The sequence below is a fragment of the Canis aureus genome, chromosome 24 (assembly GCF_053574225.1).
Source record: "Canis aureus isolate CA01 chromosome 24, VMU_Caureus_v.1.0, whole genome shotgun sequence".
NCBI lineage: Eukaryota > Metazoa > Chordata > Mammalia > Carnivora > Canidae > Canis > Canis aureus.
In genome coordinates this window covers 8,030,836-8,055,405 of record NC_135634.1, presented here as the reverse complement: position 1 = coordinate 8,055,405, position 24,570 = coordinate 8,030,836, and the positions used below count along the sequence as shown (strand labels likewise).

At 40.5% G+C, this 24,570-nt stretch overlaps 1 protein-coding gene across 31 annotated transcripts in view; it reads right to left on the bottom strand.

Moving 5' to 3' along the window:
* STARD13 (StAR related lipid transfer domain containing 13) overlaps positions 1-24,570 on the bottom strand; it is a 514,444-nt gene that overhangs the window by 15,712 nt on the left and 474,162 nt on the right. For 27 of the 31 annotated variants that reach the window (XM_077868118.1, XM_077868123.1, XM_077868115.1 and 24 more), the window contains 5 exons: positions 21,117-21,180; positions 20,680-20,721; positions 9,070-10,460; positions 7,801-7,971; positions 6,499-6,658 (listed from right to left, as the gene is read on the bottom strand). In XM_077868118.1, coding sequence (XP_077724244.1) covers positions 6,499-6,658; positions 7,801-7,971; positions 9,070-10,460; positions 20,680-20,721; positions 21,117-21,180 — 1,828 coding nt within the window. Of the gene's footprint in view, positions 1-6,498; positions 6,659-7,800; positions 7,972-9,069; positions 10,461-20,679; positions 20,722-21,116; positions 21,181-21,828; positions 21,848-24,570 lie in introns of those variants that run through there. The other 4 variants (XM_077868141.1, XM_077868112.1, XM_077868110.1 and 1 more) reach the window with 2 other exon arrangements.

Below are 24,570 nucleotides of genomic sequence, written 5' to 3'. Positions count from 1 at the left end.
TATTCAGGTTTATTGTCACTTAGGGGAAGAGAGGAAAAAAATAAAACAAGACAAAATCAGAGAGGGAGACAAACCTTAAGAGATTCTTAATCATAGGAAATAAACGAGGGTTGCTGTAGGGCAGGGGTGGGGGTCTAGGGTAATTGAGTGATGGGCATTAAGGAGGGAACGTGATGTGATGGGCACTGGGTGTTCTATATGACTGATGAATCGCTGAAGTCTACCTCTGAAACCATTAATACATTCTATGTGAATTACTTTAATTTAAAGAAAAAAGTTAATTGCTTTCTTTTTTATTCTTAAAGTTTAGAAGGTCTAGAAAATGAAAAGCTTTGCCTTCTTAGATGACTCTTCAAGAATCTAAAGAACATGTATCATCCTCTGGCAACTACTCCAAACTTCACCAAAGTGCATGAGAAGAAAGCATGTACTGTCAAAAGAAAAATTCAAGACGTCGAATGAATGATTGCTAAAGTGAGCTCCGTCTTCAATTTGTTTACATTCTTCACTCCTCTAGTTCTGGAAGGAGGCCCGAGACAGTGCCACAGGGCTGTGCTACATGGGAGTTCTCAGAATCTAAATGCCTAGAAGGTGAATTCTTAAGTGTGACTCACAAACATTTATCCTCACGCGAGTTGGTGTTGTTATTCCCTTTGAGAATTCCTGTTCTTTTCTGAGCAGCAGAGAAATATTGATTGGAATCTATCAACAGAATAAAGCAGACAAGTGTTTGTGTGTAAATTGCAGAGCGTCCACTGTGTCTTGCTGGCTTCATGTTGGGTGTACACTGGTGTACGTGTACAAACATATCCCGGCGGTGTTTTCTTTGTATTGTTCTGTTTCCAAGTGTCTTTCTAGTTTCAGCAAATATTGTTATTTTAATTATTTTAGACATGTCTGGAGCTCTCCAGCTGCAGGATCTGAGCTGCTTGTTCTGACTTAGATCTCACAGGATGTCCAGAGGGCTGTCAGGTATTTATTTGTTCTGCCTCAAATTCTGACAATAACCTTCCCGTCCCACCCTTATCTTCCAGGGATGTGGGAAATATCTGTGGGATCTGTGGATTTTTGTTGGAAGCACAGAAGGAAATTTCTTTCCTGAACCTAATAAAGAAAATGTGGTCTGAACTCAGACCAGATCCCAGATGTAGTAACTAAGGATGGCAGGAGGGAAACGACAGAATGAAACCTCAGTCTTGAAAGCGCCTGGAGCTGATGGTAAAACGAACCCTGGACCACCCTATGTCTGACTTCTTGTCACGTGAGCTCATGAATTTCCCATGGTTTACTCCATCTCAAGACAAGCTTCTGTTCCTTGCAGTGGAAAACTTCCCGGACACAGTAACTAGAAGATTCTTCCATATAGAGATCCGGAGAATAGGAAGAAGTCTACCTACCTTCACCCAACAACCAAGGGTGGTGACGTGAGTGATTGTCAATAATCCTTTCTTCTTAGAAGAGTTTTCAAAGCAGTGATGAAATCTGCACTTCTGGTGAAATTTTTTTTCCAAGTGAAAAATAGAGAGCTAAAGAAACCATTTTAAAGCTGTTGCTTTTGAGGGCAGCAGCCTCGTCACCACTATGAAGGGGAGGCTATTCCAGATACTTCAACTTCATTATGAGGAAGACCCAAGGAGAGTAAAATGTCTTTCATTTGCCTCTGTGACTGTCACTGCTGGTAGTCACATAGGGCCCCACACTTGGTTTAATTCTCTGCTGTCACCGTTCTGAAATTCTTAATAATTTATGAACAAAGAATCTCACATTTTCATTTTGCACGAGGCCTGCAAACTCCATAGCAGATCCTAGTCTCATGTACCTTTAAAGCATGGCTCAAATGCCAGCTCTAAAAAGGGAAGCTCGGTGGTCAGCAATGCAGAATTCATTTTATAAGGATCATGCACCTGCTTACTCATTTTCCAGGAAAAAGGGTGAGTGGTAAGTATTCCCTTGGTCTTGTTTTACTTTCTTCTCTTTTGTCTTCCACCCAAAAGTCCAGGTGTGAAAAAGCAAGGACTCAAAGTATAATCTGAAAAGGCCCCAGAACATCACTTATCTCATCTGAGGTAGGCGACAGGGCTGTGAGGAACACTCATCGGGTAGAAGACACTTGTACTGAGTAGGAAGTGTCTTCCCAGCGTAATTGGGCTTCTAAAACTTACTGTTCCATTAGAAGGAGTGGTCGGGCATGAGTGTTGCATTAGAATTCAAATTTCATCTAAATAATATAAACTCTCCTACTTGGCATCCCTTTTATGCTACTCCTTTCAGTACTTAATGATGTTTATTGAGACTTCCATTTCCTATTCTTCAGAAATATGCTCAGCTAACGAAGAAAGGTTGGTTTTATTCAGAAAGAGAAAGGTTCCTAAGTACGGCATGTGGCGGGTTCTGATTCTGAACCCTGCAGGGTGGGCCTCTCCTTGCAGTGACTTCATATTCCTCAGGACAGGCATAGCCTGTGCTTCCATGCACCACTGATTTAGGGCAGAAATAAAATCTCTGCCAACAAAGCAAGGCTCCTCTCACACACTGCTATGTCTGAATACAAATGGTTCATAATTGAAGGCTAAACTTCCTTATTTCATCTAAGGCCAGCTGTGAGGGGGAGAATGGATACCCTTTGTTTGATCATATATAAACTGTTCTGCGCTTGGGAGTGTGGGAGGCAAAATGTTGGCAATGTTTCAGGGCCCTGTGGGGCTGCATTCAACTGTTAGTGATGAATGCTTATGTTTGAGGTAGACACTTAGCATGGGGGAAAGGGGTCCAACTCATTGCAGGAAGAAGCCCCCTTCCCTGAGACCCAGGGCAAAACCATGGGAGGGTCTTGAATGGTGGCTCAAGAGGACCATGTAAAGAGAGGCAGCACAGAGGCCCATCAGTGTGGTTTAGGGAAAAGATGTTCTGAGATGTTCTGGGTTTCCACCACCCAGGGCCTGAGATCTCAAGATCCTGTACAGACCTGAAGCTTTTTAGTTCCAGGGAGGTACTACTGGCAAAGAAAGAACAGTCTAGCGTGATATGTGTTTCTTCCCTCTTATTCTTGTTCCCTCTTTCTTTACTGATTCATTCATTTTTATTTGCCCTTCCCCACTCTTAAATCTCTAGAATAATCTTCCTTTTGATACTGGTTTTTAATTCTCCATTGTGTGTGTCCCCTTTTCCTTTGTTCCCTTCTTATTACCACCTTCCTTCTTCGCAGGGACCAGAGGCGGATCCCTGTGTGCTTTCCACACTCTGTGACTTACCAGATGGGAAGCCCTACAGATGTGGAGGGCTTCATAAGGTAGTAATCGGGTCTGGTGAAAGTCCCTTGGACATCTTACAGATTCATACTGATACAAGAGAGGGTTGCATTAATCATTTTGGTTACATTTAGAATCTGTATTTATGTCCTCAAAATAAGTCTTTTTCCTACAAAGCTTTTCCAGCACGTTTTTTTTTTGTTTTTTTGTTTTTTTTGTTTTTTTGTTTTTTAGTAACGCATTCTTCCAGTTTTAAAAAACAGTTGGAGGCTTGATATGGAGACTGAGAAAAAGCCAGTGAGCCAAGACTGAGGAGACTTTGGTGCCTATTGTCCTTCCCTTAATTTGAATCACTTTTGCTTCAGAAAGGAGACTAGACCCAACAGCAGTGGTCTCACTGGTGGGAACCATTATTCAGAATCTGCAGGGGTCCCAAGTGGTTTCCAGTCTACACTAAAGACTATGTAGTGAGTAGAACAGTTGTATTAGAATTCATTTATTTCCATCCAACTTTGTTCAAAAAAGAATTCAAGGTGACTTATTATGATCTATAAAATGGGTAAGATACAATTAAAGATAATGGATAAGAAAATCTGAACAAAAGGAAAATAAAGATAAAAAGAGTAGCCCTAAGTAGGAATGATGTACAAAATTCATGCCAAAAATTTACATATATTTACTGCAGGCAGAACACACATTTGGCTCCAATCTTTTTAGCAGCTAATATAGAGAGGAAAACATATCCAGTTGTTCTTAATATAAAACACACACTAGTTGTCCTAAAGAAACACAATGCCTTCAGGTGTTGGGGCCAGAGAAAAACTCTTCTAAGATCACAGGAAGGACACCATCTCATGCAATAATCAACGTTATCAACAAAATCCTGACACTGCATTCATCAGTGAGTCTTTCAGGGCCATTTCTCCAAGTGTCTCTCAGCATTAGAGATGGTATCACTCCAAGTCCACTGGGACAAGCAATTCTAACAGGTGGCAGCAGAGTGTAGTTTTTAAAGACTTGGACTATGGAGTTAGCTTTTCAAGCAAGTGTTGGCTACACCATCGTCAGCTGGGGGATACACGACCCAAGGTGGATATAGCATTAAATGAAACAATGAATGTAAAACATTCAGAACAATGCCTAAAACATGCCCGGAACTCAAGAAATGTTATCACTATTAAGCTAATGGCAGAGATGGACTGCATTTCCTTTAGGTGTGTCTAAACAAACACTGTTTTCTGAACAGAGCTTCTGCTGATAAGCATTCACTGGCCATACATTATAATGTTTAGAACAAAGTATTTTTTGTTCTTAGTAAAAGGCAGAGCCAAAGGCTCTAAGAGAATTAGCCAAGAGGAGGAATGAGTCTTATATACCCTTAGGAAAATTGAGAAGCGTGGATAAATATGTGTTTGAATAAAAGGCTACCCTCCACAAAACACAATCGTGGGTCTGTGTTAACAAAACAACGAAAGTACAATTGAAGACACAAAGTCCCATGTGAAAGGGCATGGTTGCATTGCTTTTAGGGTTGCAGAAGAGATCAGAGTGGCATTTCCATATTTTCACCTAAGTCCACCTCTCCAGCAAGTTTTCTCAGTAGGATATTCATAGATCATCTACCTTTTGATTAATGTGCAATTTTGGTAAAAGTTCTAAAATAAAAAAAAAAAGACAATGCTTAAGTAACTAGATTCATTGGTTTGCTCTACTTCGATATTATTCACAAGCCAATTAATTTTGGCTTAATCTGCTAAGCACTATAGTTTTAGAAAAGTGATCTGTTGCCCTTCTTTCTGAGAAATAACAGGTAAGCTACTAAGGCCATTTCTCAAAAGGAAACAGTCCTCACCACCACAACAGTAAGAGCAACCATTCCTGCCCTTCACTATGGCTTCTAAAGAAATGGGGAAAATGTATACTTCTCTAATAAGGCAAGAGAGGGTTGCAATTTATCAAGTGGGAATATGGCCTTCTTGGGAGGAAAAATGTCTAAGAAATGAACAGGTGTTAATTTGGAGGAGTGAAGGCTGGACCTAGTACATTACAGAATGGGTGGTGCTCTGGATCCAATCACAGGCCACCAATTATGGTGGTCCCCCAAATAGTCATGGAGACAGAAAATGATCTCTGAATATTTTGTGTGGCTTGAGCTTTTTAATCAACTCTATAAGATGAGGGGATATTTGATTTAGCTGAGATTGTTTTCATAGTTTACTTGTATATTTTAAAATGACATAAATAAAAAAAAAAAAAAAAATGACATAAATAAATTTATCTTTGATTTAAATTTTCCTGGTCATGGTGCTGCTTCCAAAACAAAACAAAACAAAACAAAACAAAACAAAAAAAAACAGAATTAATAGGCGCCTGGGTGGTACAGTCGGTTAAGCGCAGAATTCTTTGTTTTGGCTCAGATCCTGATCTCAGAGTCCTGAGATCAAGCCCCATATTGGGCTCCTAGCTCAACGCTGAGTCAGCTGGAGACTCCTTTCCTTTCCTTGTGCTCTGCCCCTCCAGCTTGTGGACTTGCTTTCTCTCTCAAGTAAATAAAGAAAAGATTTTTTTAAAAAGAATTAATAAAAGAAAATATAAAAACTTAATTCTTTTCTCATAAATAATAAAACAGGGATGAAAGAATGCTATGAAATCAATGATGGCAGTGGGGCAACAATTAAAAAGGAAATGCAGGGTAAAGCGTAGTAGCTCCCAGTTTCTAGGGAAGGCAAATTTGATAGCACAGATACACACTATTAACACACAAACTATTAACATGAATTTTCACTCAGAAAGACAAACAAGGGATCCCTGGGTGGCGCAGCAGTTTGGCGCCTGCCTTTGGCCCAGGGCACGATCCTGGAGACCCGGGATCGAATCCCACGTCGGGCTCCCGGTGCATGGAGCCTGCTTCTCCCTCTGCCTATGTCTCTGCCTCTCTCTCTCTCTCTCTCTCTGTGACTATCATAAATAAATTTAAAAAAAAAATTAAAAAAAAAAAAAGAAGAAAGACAAACAAAACAAAAACCAACCAAACCAAAAAACAAAAAAACCCAAAAACCATGAATTTTCACTCAGGACATCATTCAATTCCCAGTGAGAAAATACCCTCAAACAGCCTGACCAGGATTAGCCTGGGTAAATGAAATACTGACATATAATCACAATGCCTTTTACTTTTGGCGAGGCATGTCTTATGTGACACTGGAGAGATCCGACTTCATCTGGCTTATTTTGGGATTTACAACCATACCTGATCGAGGCAGTTGCTACGCAGATATCTGAGCGCTTGCTGAATACTCTGAGGCAGGGGTTGTCCTGTTCTCTGGACGTGAACTATGAGAGGAACACCAAAGACAGTCTTGTCTTTGTAATCAGGAACTTTCATCCTCTTCATGAACTTTGGAACTGACCTAGAATTCACAGAAACCAAGTCATGCAAGCCTCCTGGGGCAGTCTGTAGAGAGAGGCTGTGAAAGCAAGCAAGAGGGAAGCCAAGCTTTTGTTGGAACAACCAACAGGCACAGGGGGAATTGAACAACTCGTTTTTAATTAATCACATGACATGGAAGTACTATGTGTGCCCCTTGCCTATGTTAGATCTCTAACTATGACTCCCGTTAGAGGAATCGATTTATGGCTCTATTTTCAAGTGAAGAGGACAACTTTCTAATCTAATTGTGACTGGCACACCTCTCAAGTGATAAATACTTGTCCCAAATAAGACAAAACAGAACAAAATTTTAAATTCTAAGAAGAAATTTAGCTGGGGGTGGGGGAGGAAGGATGGGAGAGAAGATGAAACACTTCTTGACTATGTCCTTACTTTTTTAGAACCGGTTACACTTTTTAAAGGAACTTTTAATATACAAGCATATATTCATTTGACTATGCAATTTATAACTTCCCAAAATATTTTTATAAAGGCACTGTCGATTTCTTTCTATACACAGTATATAACATAAGACAATTAAAGACATATTTTATATTTTTTCAAATCCACCAACTCATCTAAAACAGGTCCATATTTAGGTTCCAACACATGCTTTTGTTAGTTCCTTACTATAAAAGTTTACTGCATATTCTTGTTTTTATTTGCCAATGAAGTCAAAGTAGGAATGTATTTGAAGAATTAAGTGTTCTTTGAATGAAATCAATGCTCTAAGCGTTGAGCTCTGCATTGAGCCAGAAGGTACAAGTGACAGCTGTTTCTTTGCAAACTGCCAGGATTATTTTATGGCGAGTTTATTTTTAATTCCTCTGTTCACAATTAATCACCCTTTACTTGTCTTTTTTCCTTCTTGGAACCTCACTGCTTTCCCTGGAAACTAACAGCTACAGATAAAGCAATGCTTTCTGTCGGCTACATCACATCCAAGCTGCAGCAGCACAGAAGGCAGACGTGAAGATAGAACTCCTGCCTTATTTTCAGAAGATCGGCAGTGAAGTCAACGAGTGGCTTCTTCAGGAATCAGAACTTAAACACTGAAGCTTTCGCAACTGCACACTTAGCTCTAGAACAAACGATCCCCTCCTAAGTGAACATGCTACGCACCACGTCCAGCCGTGTTTATTGGACATGGAGTACTTCTCCATGATGGCTGTGAGGCGAAGCAGTGAGAAACGCTGGAGCAGGTTCAGCTGGCCGGCCGTCTGGTTGCTGATGTGCGGTGCTGTGGATGGCTGAGGCTGGTGTGAGAGCTGGAAACTATTCCATCGGAGTCGCCTTTACCAGAAAGACCGTCAGAGAAGCCAGTCACAAAGTGGACGTGATATTGGAAAACATAAGATGTTACTAGTTTTTAAGTAGCTAATCAAAATAGTTTCTGAGCCAAGGAAAATCACAAAGTAAATGGAACAGAAGACACCAATGCAGAGAAGAAACAAGAAACTACTTCAAATCTGATAAACCCGGGAAAGGTTCTAATAAGGGACATAAATACATTTTATTTGTTTGTTTATTCCTAAATTTGTTCCCGAAGTGTTGAAAGCAGCTGAGACAGTGTATGTGTAGGTGTGTGTTGACAGAGAGACAGAGAGAGAGAGCTCAAGATGGAGAGTGAGATCTGGAATGTTCTGGAACTGTACAACATTTTCACACTGCCATCCTGTCTCCATTCCAATGCTCCTTCTGTGGACATGGAACCCGGAGGTGGCAGGCACAGACTAAGTAGTACCCCTGAAGTGATACCTCAGCGAACCCCAAGGGACATCTCATTCAACAAGAGCCCAGCAGCATGTACAGTATTACTGTTTCCACTAGTTAATGGCCCTTCCAGGGCCATTTTTCCAGGGTGCTTCTGAAATGGTCTTTGTAAAATAGCTTTGTGTATTTTGTAATTGGCATCTTAAAGCCAACATAAACTTGCAAAGTACACACCTTAGGTCTCAGAAATCTCTCACAGGATCAAAAAGAAGTTTAAAAATTTGAGTTAGAGATGTTTTAATCATGACTGCAACAAGGTCATGGGAAGCACAGGTGCTGAGTTTCCCTCACCAGTGGTTCCTGAGGGTGCCTGGCATAGTGCTCTCTGCACATACACTCACAATTTTTTGTTTGTTTGTTTTTTTTTTTTGAGTAAAAGTAAGATTGAATTAAAGAGAAAAGACTCAGAGAAATGAATGGGAGTTAACATGGATTCGATTACCATGATGTCTGTAGAAAAGATACTTCTACTCAAATAATTCCTAACTAACTAACTATATATATATATCACTTCAGCGTCAGGCATTTAGTAAGCTCTCTGTAAATGTTCACTAAATAAACAGACCATAATTATTAGGACATGGATTAAAAATTATCTCAGAAAATCATGCCACCAACCTGTTTGGCCTGGTCAGAGAGGCCCCGACGCCAGAGTCCCTCCTCTCTCTGACCCCAGTGGCCTCTGACTCATTGAGAGATGTTCCATCTCTTTCCACATCACTGGGTGTTGTCCGACCTTCCGAGACAGAGTTGCCTTCGAAATCTAAGGTGATCTGGTTAGGAGATGGGAAGGGGCATAAGCCGGGTTCTCCAACCAACGCATCGTGTGTCTGCAGTTCAGGCAAGACATTTTTTGACCAGTCGTCCACTACCTCTTGGAGCCCATTGACGTGGTGTAGGATGTCATCTAAATGGGGGAAGAGGTCATCTTTCTCCAAGTCCAGGAGGTCTCCTGTGCTGGCGTATAAGTGGGAGCCCGGGACGTTGTCGTAGATACTGACTCTGCTCGCTCTGTGGCAGGATGCCATGAGCCTGGGCTCCCTGGCACCGGGGCCCTGCTGTCTGCCCAGGGAGATGCTACCGGTCCTCCAGTTAACCCCATTGCTACCGTCTGTTGGTGACAGGCTTTCAATAGAGAGCGCCTTGGGGAACGTTCCTGGTTTGTGATCCTTGGGGATATGCACCACCAGGTTCTCCTGGGAATGAAACTCCTGTGTGTGGTTCGGGTCGCCCGCGGCCCGCGGTGCCGGCCCGGCCAGCACATCCAGGTCTTCCAAGTACATGCCTCCGCGCTTGCTGGCCTCCTGGCACTTCCGCTCCTTCAGGCCGGGCGTGCTCACCCCACTACTGCTGGTTTCCGACTGGCTGCTCTCCCCACTCCACTTGCCGGGGCTCAGGAGGCCTCGGGGGCCGGCGGTGGAGGGCAAGCTCTGGATGTCTCCGTTCGGTATGGGTATGGGCACGCGCTGCACGGCCTTGAGGGCGTCCGGCTCCTGCTGCAGCAGCGGCCCGCTGATCACCAAGCCCCCGGTCCGCCCCGGCCCCTTCTGCCTGCCGTGCGCTCCCTTCCCTCTGAGAGTTTCCATGCGTTTCAAAAACGATTTGGCTCTGGCCCTGGGGGGTTTCTCGTTCTTTGGGTGCAGAGGGTAGCCGAGGGCGTCCCTGGGGGACGGTGGGCCGCCGCTGCCGACGAGCGTGGCGTCCAGCATGGCCGGGCTGTCGGGGCAGTCGAGGGGCTCCCGGCCGGCGCTCTGGCTGCCCGGCTGGCTGCGGCCGTCGCTGCCGCCGCTGCTCTCGCTGTGAACGGAGCACACCTCGGGCTCACTCAGGTCCGTGAGGACGCTCTCACTGCTCGTGGTGTTCCTCATCCGAATGTCTCCCGATGACCCATTTCTGTCTCCTCCGGGGAACGGGCTGTGCAGGTCGTCCACGCGAGACCACCGGCGGCTGGTTCTTTGGAAAGTCCATTTGTTGCTGATGCACAGATCTTCCTCATCCGAGTCGTCGCCCTGGAAGACATTAAAGGCGATGCTCATCTCCAGGCAGCGTGGATGCAGTGGGGACCCGGGTGCGCACCGAGGCGCGGTCCCCCCCCCCCTTTCCTTCCTCCCTTGCACCCGCCGGCCGCGGCCACCTTTCATTGTCCCGGCCACCCTCCTCCACCTCCTCCCTCTGCTCAACCTGCCCAGCCTTCTTCCTTTCAATGTTCATAGAGTTGCTGAATCCTTCCTTCCTCTCTAAGTTTTCCTTGACTGATTACAAAGGGCTGTAATTACCATCTGACTAGACGTCTAAGTATAAAACACCTGCAGTTCTCTTTTTCGGAAACTTAATCCTGCCATAAAGGGCGCTTCTCTCCTGAAACCTCTTCACTGAGCCCCAGGACCATATTTCCAGCTTCCCTCTTCGGAACCTCAGCATCAATCTACCTCAAAGCTAACACTCCTTACCTTAGACTCCCAAACCTGATTCTTACTGTGTATTTCTTGTATAAATTAACAGCAAAATCACCCACTGAATTCCACTATTTTAAGAAACTTGGGAACAATTCTAGACATCACTCCTTGAGGAGTGTCCCATCCAGCTCGCTCTGCTTGGCCTGCCTTCTTGTTTTTAATCAACTCGGAGTCTAAACGCCTTTTGGCAGGACACGCATCTCCGGGCTGCTGGGATGCTGCGGCCCCCAGTGCTCTGCCCTCTCTCACACTCTGTACCTCACACATTTCTTTTACCTATCTGGGTGCTGAGTATGAATCCCTTGAGGGATGACAGTTTTGGTTCCCTGTGGTGAGAGACGGCCTCCTCATTTGTCTTTGTGAATCCTTAGTGACCCAGGACAGATCCTGACCTAGGGCAAAAAAATAATGACCTCCTTCCAAGATGAATGGGTTCATCAGCGTCTGCCCCCTCCTTGTCAGGCATATTACCAACACCCAATTCTGAAATGACTTTCAAACCTGTTCCCTCATTCATATCTTCATTCCCATTCCCTTTGTGTAAGCCCTTGGCACCTCTGTCGGGGTTTATTACAGTAAAAGCCTGGCTAGAATCCTTGTCTCTGGCGTCTTCTGCATCTAAACAGCTTTCCACAGTGGAATCCAAATATGCTCATGTAATTAATTTTCCAGCTTCAAAACCTTCAGCGTCCCCTGGCCTTCCTAGCATGACATTCTTTAGCATGGCATTCAAAGCCCTTTCAACCCGCCTGCAATGTACTGTTCTTGCCTCATTTCAGTTGTGTCTTTCAATTTCACTGCTCTCTGTTCCCTGGCCTGTTCTCTTTGAAGCCTTCCCTGACTGCTCCAAGGCAATGACTACCTTCTCCCCTGAGCAATATTGCATTTGGATTAGATCTTTGTTATAGCCTTTATTCTAATGATAATTTAAGCTTATGCCACTCGCATCCACTGTCAATCATTAGAGGTAAGCTCAAGAGAAGAGCTTGTGTTCTGGTGTCTTATTCCTATTTATATCCTCCCCAATGTCAAGCACATAGTAACTGCTCCATATTTTTTTTTTGTTGTTGTTATTTGAATTAAGTTTGTTTTGTTTTACTTTGGCATCTGGTTCTAAGACCTGTTTCTAAATTCTGGTAACACCAGTTAGGAGCTTAGATAATTGTTTGCAAATTGCTTACTCTCTCCAAAGTAAGTGTCTATCACTCATGAAATGGGACTAAAAATAGGCCCTGCTTCATAGGTTTGCTGAAGGAGTTATGTGAAATAATACATTTAGGAGGGCCTCACTTAGGAGTATTTGTTATTTTCTAGTGTTTGCTCAAATACTTACCTATATATTGCCTAAGAAGATTGCTTACCTATCTTTTTACATATCTAATGTCCACTTTAACTTAATTTGTTTTTTAAAGATTTTATTTACTTATTCATGAGAGACACAGAAAGAGAGGCAGAGACACAGGCAGAGGGATAAGCAGGTTCCTTGAGGGAAGCCTGATGTGGGACTCGATCCTGGGACTCTGGGACCAAACCCTGAGCCAAAAGCAGACGCTCAACCACTGAGCCATCCAGGCGTCCTAACTTCCCTTAATTTTTTAATACATTCTATTCTCAATGAAAACAGATGCTCAGTCAATAAGTATTGGTATCTCCCCATTCTTGCTTATTTTTTGAAAATCTAGATGCATACAAGTTGGACTCAGTGACAAATTTGAACATTCACATTGGTGGAAGATGGGAGAAAGGAAAAAACTAAAGTACTAATGGAGAATTCCATAGCTTTGGGATCACAGTAGGACATAGCTTTGGGTTTAAAAAAAAGTTATATAAAGATTTGACAAAAAAGTTTTTAAACATGTACTTGTATAAATGTTAAAAAGTACAGATTCCAGGATGATGAATCAAAGTTATACTGTCTTTGTAGCATTTTAGATTTCTCACTCCCTGTGATTGATACAAAAAGACATGATATTTGAGGGCCATTTATATATCAGGCACCATCGCATATCACATTTCAGGAAACTAGTGAAAAGAAGTTTATTTATTATTTTTTTAATAAATTAATTTTTTATTGGTGTTCAATTTACCAAAATACAGAATAACACCCAGTGCTCATCCCGTCAAATGCCCCCCTCAGTGCCCGTCACCCATTCACCCCCACCCCCCGCCCACCTCCCCTTCCACCACCCCTAGTTCATTTCCCACAGTTAGGAGTCTTTATGTTCTGTCTCCTTTTCTGATATTTCCCACACATTTGTGAAAATAAGTTTAAATTATCATTCTGAAATAGCCCGTTTGGCAAATTCTTTTTGAGAAGGAAAAAAAAAGATAAACTTTTAAAGAAAATGTAGATATTTTAAATAGAAACTATGATATTTAGTGTGGGTTCTAACAAGCTCTCTCTCAAGCTAGCCCGAACTTGGTTACTGATGCTAGCAAACCACATACTAGTTGGATAAGGATCCCTTTATTTTGGTCAAGAAAATATGCCAAGCTGGGCACTGTGGACTGGACTGGAAAGCCTGCCTCTGTCTTCTCGACTCTAAGAGCTTATTATACTAGCTTTGAGCAACAGGAATGTATTTGCAATCTAACCAAGGCATGTGAAACTTTACATGTGGTAAAGTCCTGGAAAAAAAGGCCAATAGTTCAGGGAAATTTTGCAGTATTTAGATCTTTTGAACCAAAACAAACAAAGGAAAACCAAAGCAATAAAAAATCAAACAAAACAAAGAAAAAAGATAAAACACCCATTCTCCTTTTGCATCTTGTATATATAATTATCATAGTATGTCCCAAAGGGTAGTGACATGATTCTGTTTTTTCTTCTACCAGTGCAGAATCTTTCAAGCTATTGATAGTGACCTACAGTAAGAAATTTTCCATCACAGCTTAAGGTAACACATATATTACAATAAACAAACTGATGCTATAATCGTTATTCCTTGTTTGTACTCTGATATTTTATAATCTAGTTTGGTCTGTTTCATTTAAAAAAATGTTCTCACTTACAAATTGATTTCACAACCCACCAATGTGTCATGATCCAAAGTATGAAAAACACACTGCAATAGAGTTTAAGGTTTTTTTTTTAATACAATAGGGCCCAGACTATCACACACACACTTTCTAGTAATAATTGTGCAAGTGTACTGATTAGGAGGTATTAAAATATAATCTGTTTGATAATGTTTGCTGAGGCTAAAAACAAATAGTTTGATTACTTAGGAATGCAAAATGCAAATCTCTAGGAATCAGATATACTTATGAGAAAAATATACACCAAACAAACTTTAATCTCCCGTCTCAGTGGTTTAGTAGACCATGGAAATACAGACACAGTGTTCGAATTCTAACAAAAGGTTCTCATGGTTCTTGTGGCCAAGATGGCTAACTGTGTTTGATGTTACAGACAGTTTTGCTGGTAACTGGTTGCGCAGCTCACACCCAAAGAGTGTGATCAAAAGGCTAAATGCAACTAAGGGAGAAATCTCTGAAGGATTAATTTAATTAATTAAATTAATTATTTAAATTTATTTAAACAATTTATTTAAATAATTATTTATTTAAAATTATTTATTATTTATTTATTAAAATTTATTTAATTTAATAAATTAATTTATTATTTATTTAAATAATTTATTCAAATAATTATTTATTAAAATTTTATTATTTATTTATTAAATTTATTTAATTTGATAAATTAATTTAATTTAATTTCCATTAATATTGAGTGTAGTGTTACTGGCAATCCAGCCTAAATTAGGCCACAAAGTTATGTGCATTTTAAGAATAACTTGAATGAGCCAGAAGAACTCACATTTTTTCGGTATGAATATGGCACAAGGTAATTCACTAAGTGATCACATGGTGCTCTTTTTTGAGAGTCAATTTTCTCAGCTGTAAATAGGGATGATAATAATACACATCTACCATGATTTGTCAACAGAACCAAAAGTGATTATATGTGAAAATGCCACATAAGCCTTAAAGTGCAAGATAAAGCTAATTACTGTTGTTAGAGACTGGTGATATTGAGATGTATAGAGATCTTAACAGAACTGAAGGATGGCCTGTTAATAAGATGAAGTTTCATGAAATAAAATATAATGACCCTAACTTCAGAAATTAACTATAGTGTGTGCAGGATGGAATGGACTTGGTTTAATTGCAGTTCCTATTAATACCTTTGAGAGTTGTAGTGGATTTAAACTTCATGTGAGTTAACCGTGTGATGTGGTTGCCAGACTAAGACACCAACTTTAAGATGCCTAACCAGAAGCATGAATCTCAAGACTCTGAAGAGGTGCACACCGGTCACATACATCAGAAACACATTTTAAGACACACATGGAAAGGGATGTATGTCTAAAGAATAGTAATTAGGATGGCCAGGGATCTAGGAACCACAACCTCCTGTGAATGATGATTGAAAGAACTAACAGTTTGGTTTCAAAATGAGAAATTTAAAGCAATGCTTTTCAAAGTGTGGTCAAGGGGCCACCGGTCCCCAAACTACGCAGTCTTTAATGAGGTAAAAGTACAGACCTAAGAAGTAAGCATTAAAAAAGTTGGTCACCATTTGATAAGGCTGTGTTATCCAAGTTCATGAACAGAGTGGCTCTGTCTTACCGAACAGGGTAGAGACCAGTTTGGGTGTCACACAAATATTACCACGTATGATATTTCAAGATTAGTTGATCTACCATAATACAAAGTAGATCATGTATAGGATCCAGTGTTTCACAGAACGATAATCACAGGAATTGGCTGGTGATGAAGGACTGAAGATGAATTTTGAAAATACAGCTTCACTTACTTCATTTTGAATAGAAGGTAAAAAAGGAATACCTTCAGCTTTTAAAAATTACTTTAAAACCTCTTCTTTCGTTGTAGTCAATATACTCTGTGAGACTGGTTTATGATGACTAGTATTAAAACAAACATTTAGATATACATCTTTCCTTTGAGTGTAGTGTTACTGGCAATCCAGCCTAAATTAGGTAACAAACAGGAAACTCGCTGTCAGGAATACTCGAAGTCCTGGCATTTGATTGAAGTGTGTGAATAAGCACTTAATATGAGAAACTGCTATTTCAAAGTAAGCTTTTTGTTTAGTTTTGACAGTTGAACAACAAAAAGGATACGAGTATAATCATGATTCTTCATATTAACTGCCTATACATACACTTTCAATAAAATTGTGGGCAGTTTTGTAACTCTTTTCTATTTCCCACTACATTTGGTTTGTTTATATTCATTGAAATGAAACTTCTGTGTTTGTTGCATCTAATAATAAAACAACGGGGTTTGTATTTTCTATAACTTTTTTCATTTCATATTTCTAATAACTCGTTTGTACTGAATTTTACAAAAGTATCCTGGTCAGTGGCAGACTGGACATTAAAAATAGAACAAACAAAACCCAAGCCACTCACTATAGACAGTTTGAGAAACTCTGTTCTAGATTGAGCAGAGGTCAGAAAACTTTCTGTGAAGGGTCAGACAGTAAACCTCATAGGTGCCTGGGGGCATGCAGTTTCTGCCAGACCAACTCAACTCTGCTGTCCTTGCAAGAAGAAGGAGTGTGGCTTTGTTCTAATACAACAATTGGTTTGCCAACCCCTGTCTAGAAGATAGAGCTGAAGTGTTGCTGTATAAAAAGGGAAATATATACTTGGTGCTGCTTCAGAGAAAAGAGCTAGAATCCAATAGGAAGTTTACATCAAATCAGCTTTTAGCTTATTATTCAGAAGACTTCTAGTCATTGGAAATGAACTACCGTGCAATGCAACAAACTCATCGTATCTGGATGCCCACAAGCAGCGGCTGAGTGACCTATGAGTGATCCCCTTAGAAGCAAATCCTGTAATGGACAAGAGGCTAGAGAAGATGACAGGACATCCCTTCCAACTTGAGGATCCTATGGTTCTAGGCTATTCACATGCAATGGTCTTCAAACTGTTAATATTTCCAGGCCAAGTGAATGCTAGAATACGTCATTTTTCTCTCACTTCACCCTGCTGTCTGTTGCTGCAGAGAGGCTTCTGATTTGATGGGAGAGACAGTTGGGTAGGGGGAGGTGGGGTCGTGTGTGAAAGGGTGAGGGGGTGGGGTGGGGTGGGGTGGGGTGGGGTGGAGATCAGGCTGCCCTGGGCAGCAGTGGCAGCAACTTTGAAATGCTGATGGCATCCAGGCCAGGAGAGGCTGGCTGCAAGGTGGCAAGGTGGCAAGCAGTCATGGTTTCTGTGTTGCTTTCCACCTCTGCTCATGATTTCAGAGAGCTTTATTAAAACTATAACTTTAACTGGAACCTTTTGGAGCTACTCTTTCTCTGTTGGGAAATCTTAGGGAAGAGTCTCGTGTGCGTACGTGTCCTTCTCTTTCCTCATTTAACAGACAGCCTTATTGGATCCTTCGGTCTCTGACTCTTAACTTTGAATAGAAGTCAGCCCACATACATGCTAACCATAACTGGGGGATTTTTAAGTCATTGTGAAGAAAGTGTGAATTGTGTAGTTAATAATGGAGAAGAAACACTTTTCTGAGAACAATTAGCTCCGCCTGTGCCTTGGGGCTTTTAATTTAGATGGAGCGCTGATATTTGGCTTTTTCTACAAAAATGAGAACATTCTTGGTTGAAATTATATATTCCTCAGAGACAAACGCCAACCAGACACTGCAAAAGAAAGGTTTCCCCCCACCCCGATGGAATTTGGCTGTATCTTTACACTAGAAACAGGAGTCCACACAAGTCCACAGCTGCAAAAGGCAGCTAATCCATAGTTACATAGAAATTTAGAAGTGCATCTCCCAAAAAGTTAACTGGAGCTGAGCGGCTGAGTCCACCTGTTCACAAGATGGAATGTACCACTTGTAGGGCTGTAGGGGGAGGAGTCTGAAGTCAGTAAGCCTTTCAGTGAGGTGTGTGGCCAAGATTGAGAATTCTCTTCTCTACCTGACTCTCACAGTGACAGGGGAGGTTACCTTGAATCTCAGAAGAATCGCTTTTCCCTTCTGCAAAGAGAAAATCCTGTGGTACCATCTGGAGGTGGGTAGGCAGGTGTGATTTCATTTTTTGGGGGGCTTTACAACTAGCATTTGATGAACAAGAAAAAGTGCATGCCTAACTAAGTATGAAGGAGGCTTCACCATTCTCATCTATTTGTGGACTTGTCTGTCTGTCTTGGGTGAACCCATCAAACTCTTGAAAATTAAAAAAAAATCAGATGAGAAAAAAATGGCAAGCAGAGCAAATGAGAGTCACTGTGAGAGATCCAGAGATACATTTCCCTGAAGACATGAAATAAATCGTGGCCTTTTGTGTACATGGCAAGAAACATTCCTCTTCTAAAAACAACAATAAAAATATATAACTGTATGCATTGGCAGGGAAACTCTTCTGGGTCTCAGACCAAGTGCCAGAAGCTCACTCAGCCTCCACTATATTTCTGAATTCTTTCTCTATTTCTGAAATTCTTTCAAGGAGGGGCAATTTGGTGCCTGAATATCTGGGGTCAAACCCTGCCTATTTCTTCTTCTTCCTTTTTTTTAAAGATTTTATTAATTTATTCATCAGAGACTCAGAGACAGAGGCAGAGACACAGGCAGAGGAAGAAGCAGGCTCCTTGCAGGGAGCCTGATGCAGGACTCGATCCCAGGATCCTGGGATCACGACCTGAGCCAAAGGCAGATGCTCAACCACTGAGCCGTGCAGGCATCCCAAACTCTGCCTATTTCTGTGTGACTTTGAGGAAGTAATTACTTCTGCATCTATGACATGGAGTCAGTGATGAAGAATGGTGTCCGGCATACAGGAAGCTCCGTGGGAGTGTTTGCTGCCCACACAGACAGGGAAGCAAGCATACACAGCCCCTTCAGAGGCCCCAGAAAGGAGAAAGAATAACTGTAGCTCCAGACAGGCGATTTGGGGATGACCTTCTGCACAATTAAGCATGTCTGGGCCTCTGCAGATTAGAGATGAGGATTACATTTTTATTTCTTGGATTGCCTAAAATGGGGATGTACTTGAGGAAATGCTGCTGGTCTTATTTTCCTTCCAAAGAAACTAATTCCAGAGTGACTGCAAGGTCACATGGTGCTTTCCTCAAGTTTCACTTTCTATATTTGAATCACTTGACCTATTCCTAGCCTGTATTTTATTTACTTATCTATTTATCTATTTATTTATTTGCAGTAAAATAAAGGAGGAGCCTATGACTTGTGAAAGGGGCAGATGACAGAAATGCATGCCCCACACAGGGTCTCCTGCATAATTGCTTCGACCACAGGCCCAGATGGTGGTGGAAACCACATGTTGAAATTATTTATTCAGAAATTCAGGACATGTCTTCTCAGTTTACAATGTGAAAAGCAGTATTTTATTCGAGTGCATGCATTTGTGAGGCCTCGAGCTAAGTAGGGGCTGTCAGGGTGTGTGCCACTATATCCAACATCAGGAGTAAATTAAGAATGTCAGAAATACTGAAGTGACCGACTTACAGAGGAGTTTTTGTGAAGGTAACACATAAATAGCCCCACAATGGTATTTGGGTCCATCTCACATATGGGTTTTTGAAAAGCTGGTGATAGGGTGAGAATCCAATCACTCCACTTGGTTGAAAACAAATCCTGTCATTAGTTTTTGTCTTCTGTAATACACTGTAGCTACAGATCCGTATAGGAAGCTGTATAGACCAGCCACCATTTAGACACACAGGCGTGGCTGTGTTAGCTTTAATAAGAACCATGTGTTACAACCAAAACAACATCTGACCCTCATGCTTCAAATAGTATGTATGCTTCTCAAGGGGTCTATTCAGCCAGGCAGCTGTTGGGACGTTTATTCCCACGTTTTTAATTTGTCTTTGGCCTAGACAAATTGCTCATATTTTAATATTTCTGTGGATATTGTTTTTCACTGTTTTACCTCATTAGCTTAAATCTTTTTGCTTTTTAACTCAAACCCCAAATTGTTTTTAAGGTGAGGTCAACCAAAATTCATTTGCTTTTTTTTCCCCGATGGGTGCTTTTTTAGAACAGAAATTCAAGTTAAAATTATTTTTAAAGATAAGGTTACTCAAGAGTGACTTAAAATCCATTGGATTTAATGATTTTTCTGTGTAGACCAGGATAAAGAGCACTTTTTTTTGACTCAAAGATGTTTTCTCTGCTTCTTCAAAATATAATGAGGCTTGACTTGTTACATATTGGAGATGTGAAATGAAAAAAAGTTATTAACAATATTTTTACTCTGAATTTCCCAAAAGGATCAATTCAATGAGAGAGAGAGAGAGAGAGACAGAGACAGAGACAGAGACAGAGACAGAGACAGAGGTCTTTCAGCATAGTGGTGGCTATGAGGAGCCTCAGTTTTGGAGTTAGGCATGCCTGGGCTTGAAACTCTGCTCTACCACTAGCTGAAAGATTATGAACAAATGACAACCTGCTCAAGTTTTACTTCTCTAGGAAACAGAGGATCCCTACCTCACTGGATTAAATGAGATCATGTACGGTAAGTACATAACGTAGCTCCTAGAAAACAGTAAGATCTCAATAAAGCCCAGCTTTACTTTAGAACTGAAACCTCCAGTCTCATTCATACAGATGGAATAGAACATGTGAGTCTTAGAACAGGGAGGGAGCTTAGTGACTCTTAAAATGGAATGAAATTCCTTGTGACTAGAGAAGAGTGCATGTGGGGAGGAGGTAGGCTCAGCATCTTGTTGCTATGCTCCCTGTGACCCCCTCAACCATTATGAAATGAACCTACCTGACGATGAGCACATCTTCCAGCATACTTGGAAATAAAATGCTATTGGAAAGGAGGAAGCAGAAGACATTTGGCATGGACCCAGGGTTCTTTTCTGTATTCTATTAATCTGTGAATCACTGTGGAGTATTTGAGTCTGATACGGGGTGGGTATTTACAACTAAAGAAACTTCTAAAAGATGACCATAAAGAAGACATGTCATATCTTTATGCAAACCCTCTGATGAAAACTACAGCAAAATGAAATGGTGAAATGAATGGACCTTGGCCTGGGTTTCTAATGGACTTATTTATGATGATTATAAGATGGGATATTTGGAGAACAGATATAGTTGTTCAGGTATTTCAGAATTTTGCTTGGTTTCACGTTTTTAATCTATGAACACAAGCTTCTTTTGTTAATATAATCATGATCTTAGCAAGGCAGAGACACTGACCTTTTTCCTTTGGAAGTTCACATCAAGTTTCATTGAGGCACACTTGTTCAATGTATTTAGTCGTCTAAAAAGAAAGAAAAAGGTGATGATTGCTACCACTAATAAACCTAAATTTTCTTTTCAGTTTGATAAGTCTCATTTATTGCCAACACAGTTGAAAGTGCAGGAACAAGAAGTTATGTCCCAAGAAAGTACTGCACCCACTCAAGATGTGCTATCCAAGTGCTCCTGTTGGTCCTCCAGAATTGAGAGGACTCCTCTGTGGAGCCTATCAATCCCTGCCCAGTCTTTTCCTGGCTTCCCTTTCCACTGTTCTTGGAAACCACGAGCAGTCATTTTAGCTCTGCTTTGCTCAGCCCCCAAATTTGCCACCTTGATCATGCTAGCCCCCAAATTTGGATCAACTCAACCTTCACCCCTGCTCTTGGGCTGTGGGGTACAGAGGGAAAAATAACTCGGTGCTGAATTATATGGGCTACAGACTAAATTGTGTCCCCACCAAAACTCATATATTGCAACCCTAACCCCCAGCATGACTGTATGTGGACTAAAAAGTAACAGGTTAAATGAGATCATAGCAAAGAGCCTAGATCCAACAGAATTGGTTCCTTATAAGGGGAGACACCAGAGAGCTGGCTCTCTCTCAATCTACCATGTGAGAACACAGTGAGAAGGTGGCTGTCTGCTACTCAGAGAGAGAGAGAGTGCTTACCAGGAACCAAGCCCTGCTGGCACCTTGATCTTGGACTTCCCAGCCTCCAGAACTGTGAGAAAATAAATGTCTGTTGTTTAAGACACTCACTCTGTGGTATTTTGTTATGGCAGCCCGTGCTGACGAATAAGTACATTTTGATTTTCAGCCTCAGCTGGGATCCCAAAATTGCTACCCAGCATTCTTTTCATTTTTTTCTCTGGTTGGTTCCCAATCTCAGATTGTGAAAAATATTCCAACCCCTCAACTCGATCCCAGGTCTCCAGGATCATACCCTGGGCTGAAAGCGGCGCTAAACCCCTGAGCCAAACAGGCTGCCCTATCCATGGTAAATTTTTGAAGTCTTGCCTTTCTTTTGGCTCTACTTTGGTGCTTTCTTATCTTTTACCTAAAGTCAGGCAATAGCTTTTGAATTGGTTTCACTACCACTTCAAATGCTTATTAACATTGAAACTGGTTCCATTCTCAACTTTTTCTCATGTCACTCATTTATTTAAAAATATTTGATGACTTCCCTCATTTTCAGCCATCTCCAGTTTACCCACTGACTACACATTCATTAGTGTCAAATATAATAAGCAACCCTGGATTAGAAACTGATCATTTAGTCTGAAGCTATCTTTAGCATAGGCTTGGCCTTTGCTCTTATAACTGACAGCCTATCTTTTTGGCCAGTTCCATATATGTTAAAATTGCTGCGAAAAAAAAAAAAAAAAAATTGCTGCGTAAGAGCTAAGAGTAGTATGTGAGGTAAATTTTATATATATATTCTCACTTGGATATATAATGAAATCATAAGAGCTTAATAAGTCCACATTGCTCATTTGGCAGCTCTGTAACAAGTTTCTTTAGGTAAGGGTTGCCTGTTATTTGTAAAATACGCTTTTCTAATAACCTTGTTCTTCCACTATAGTTTGGAAGTACAAACAAACCTTTTTATTGCATGCAAAAGTTTGTGATCTACTACATATAGAAAAGCCTCAAAGGGCTCATCCTTTATATACCACATACCTGAATATGCTTTATACTTTCTGACACAAACAGAAGTTCATTTATTATTTTTTAAAACTAGAGACTCAAATGAGATTTGACTACCTAGATTTAGGTCCTTTTATCTCTCCTAAACTCAGATATTCGCTGGCACCTTAAGAACTGCTCCTCTTCTTGGAGAAAATATTAGCAAAGTCTGTATCTCATAAAGGACTTATATCCAGAATACATTAAGAACTCCATAATAAATTCTATAATAAGTCAAACAATCTGATTTTTAAAATGTGCAAAATATTTGAACTTATAGTTCTAAAAGAAGATAGTCAAATGGCAAATAAGCAGATGAAAAGATGTTTAGCATCAGTAATCATGGAAGAAATACAAATTAAAATAGTAAGACACCACTACATACACTGTAGTGCCTAAATTAAAACCACTGAAAATATTAAATTTTAGCAAAGACATAGAACCACTGAAACTTCCAAGAGGATGCAGCCTCTTTGGAAAATAATTTGGCAATTTCTTATAAAATTAAACATATTCTTAGCATTGGACCTAGCAATTCTGCTGTTAGTTATTTATATCCAAGATAAAATAAATCATACACTCATATAAAGACCTATACTTGAATGTTCACAGCAGATTTATTTGGCAAATAACCAAAAAGTGCAAATAACCCAAAAGTCCCTTAATTGGCAAATAGAAATAAAAATTGTGGTATATATGTATAATGAAATATTCAACAATACAAAGGCACTAACTACTGATACATACAACAGAATGGATGAGTCTCAAAGGCATTATGTTAAGTGAAAGAAGTCAGACATATACTATATATTTACATTTATACAAAATTTTAGGAAAGGTAGAACTGTAGTGACAGAAGACAGTTCAGTGTTTACCAAATGCTAGCAATAGAGAACTTTTTTGAGATAATGGAATGTTCTATATTGTGATTGTATTGATAGTTACATAACTGTATATATTTGGCAAAATTCATCAAGTTGTATATTTTAAGTTGGTGAATTATTTTGAATGTATAGTATACTTCAGTAAAGCTGAATAAAAAATACTGTAAGTGAGTGACATCAGTGAGAATGGTGGAATAAAAATCTCTAACACCCTGGTCCTCTATAAAAGCAAGAATAATATTGGCAATAATTGTCAAAATCAACTTTTTAAGAACTCTGGAAATTAATAAAGGCTCAAGACAATTCAAGGACTGTCTAAGAAAAATGGTTGAATTTATGTAAGAACAATGAAATTGGAGGCATCTGAACTTGTCCTATTCTCATGTTTCTTTCCTCAGTTCTGTAGAAGCTTTGAAAAACACAGATCACAATCAGTGTTGCTGTGAAAAACTGGCAGCCTAGAAGCCACCGGAGAGGGCAGAATGAGTTTGGCTCCCCAAAAACTCCATTATTAAAGAACTGTCATTATCTGAGCTGTTTGGCAATTCCCTGAATGCCCCCATTCACAGGGCTTATCTTCATTTAACCTGACTCCGAGCTCATCACTGAACACAGTTTTTATCCCTAGGGTGTTTGTCAAAAACTATCAGTGGCAATTATTTAACATCACATCTGCCTGAAATGGTAGCAACATTTGGGCCAAACAAGATATGAACCAAAAGAAATAAAAAGAATAGCTGTAGGAATGAGATGTCCATAGGGGATTTAGAAGAGTTCTTTTTTTTTTTTCTTTTTAGAAAAGTTCTAATATATTCTTAGGAATCTAGAAGGCCAAACACAT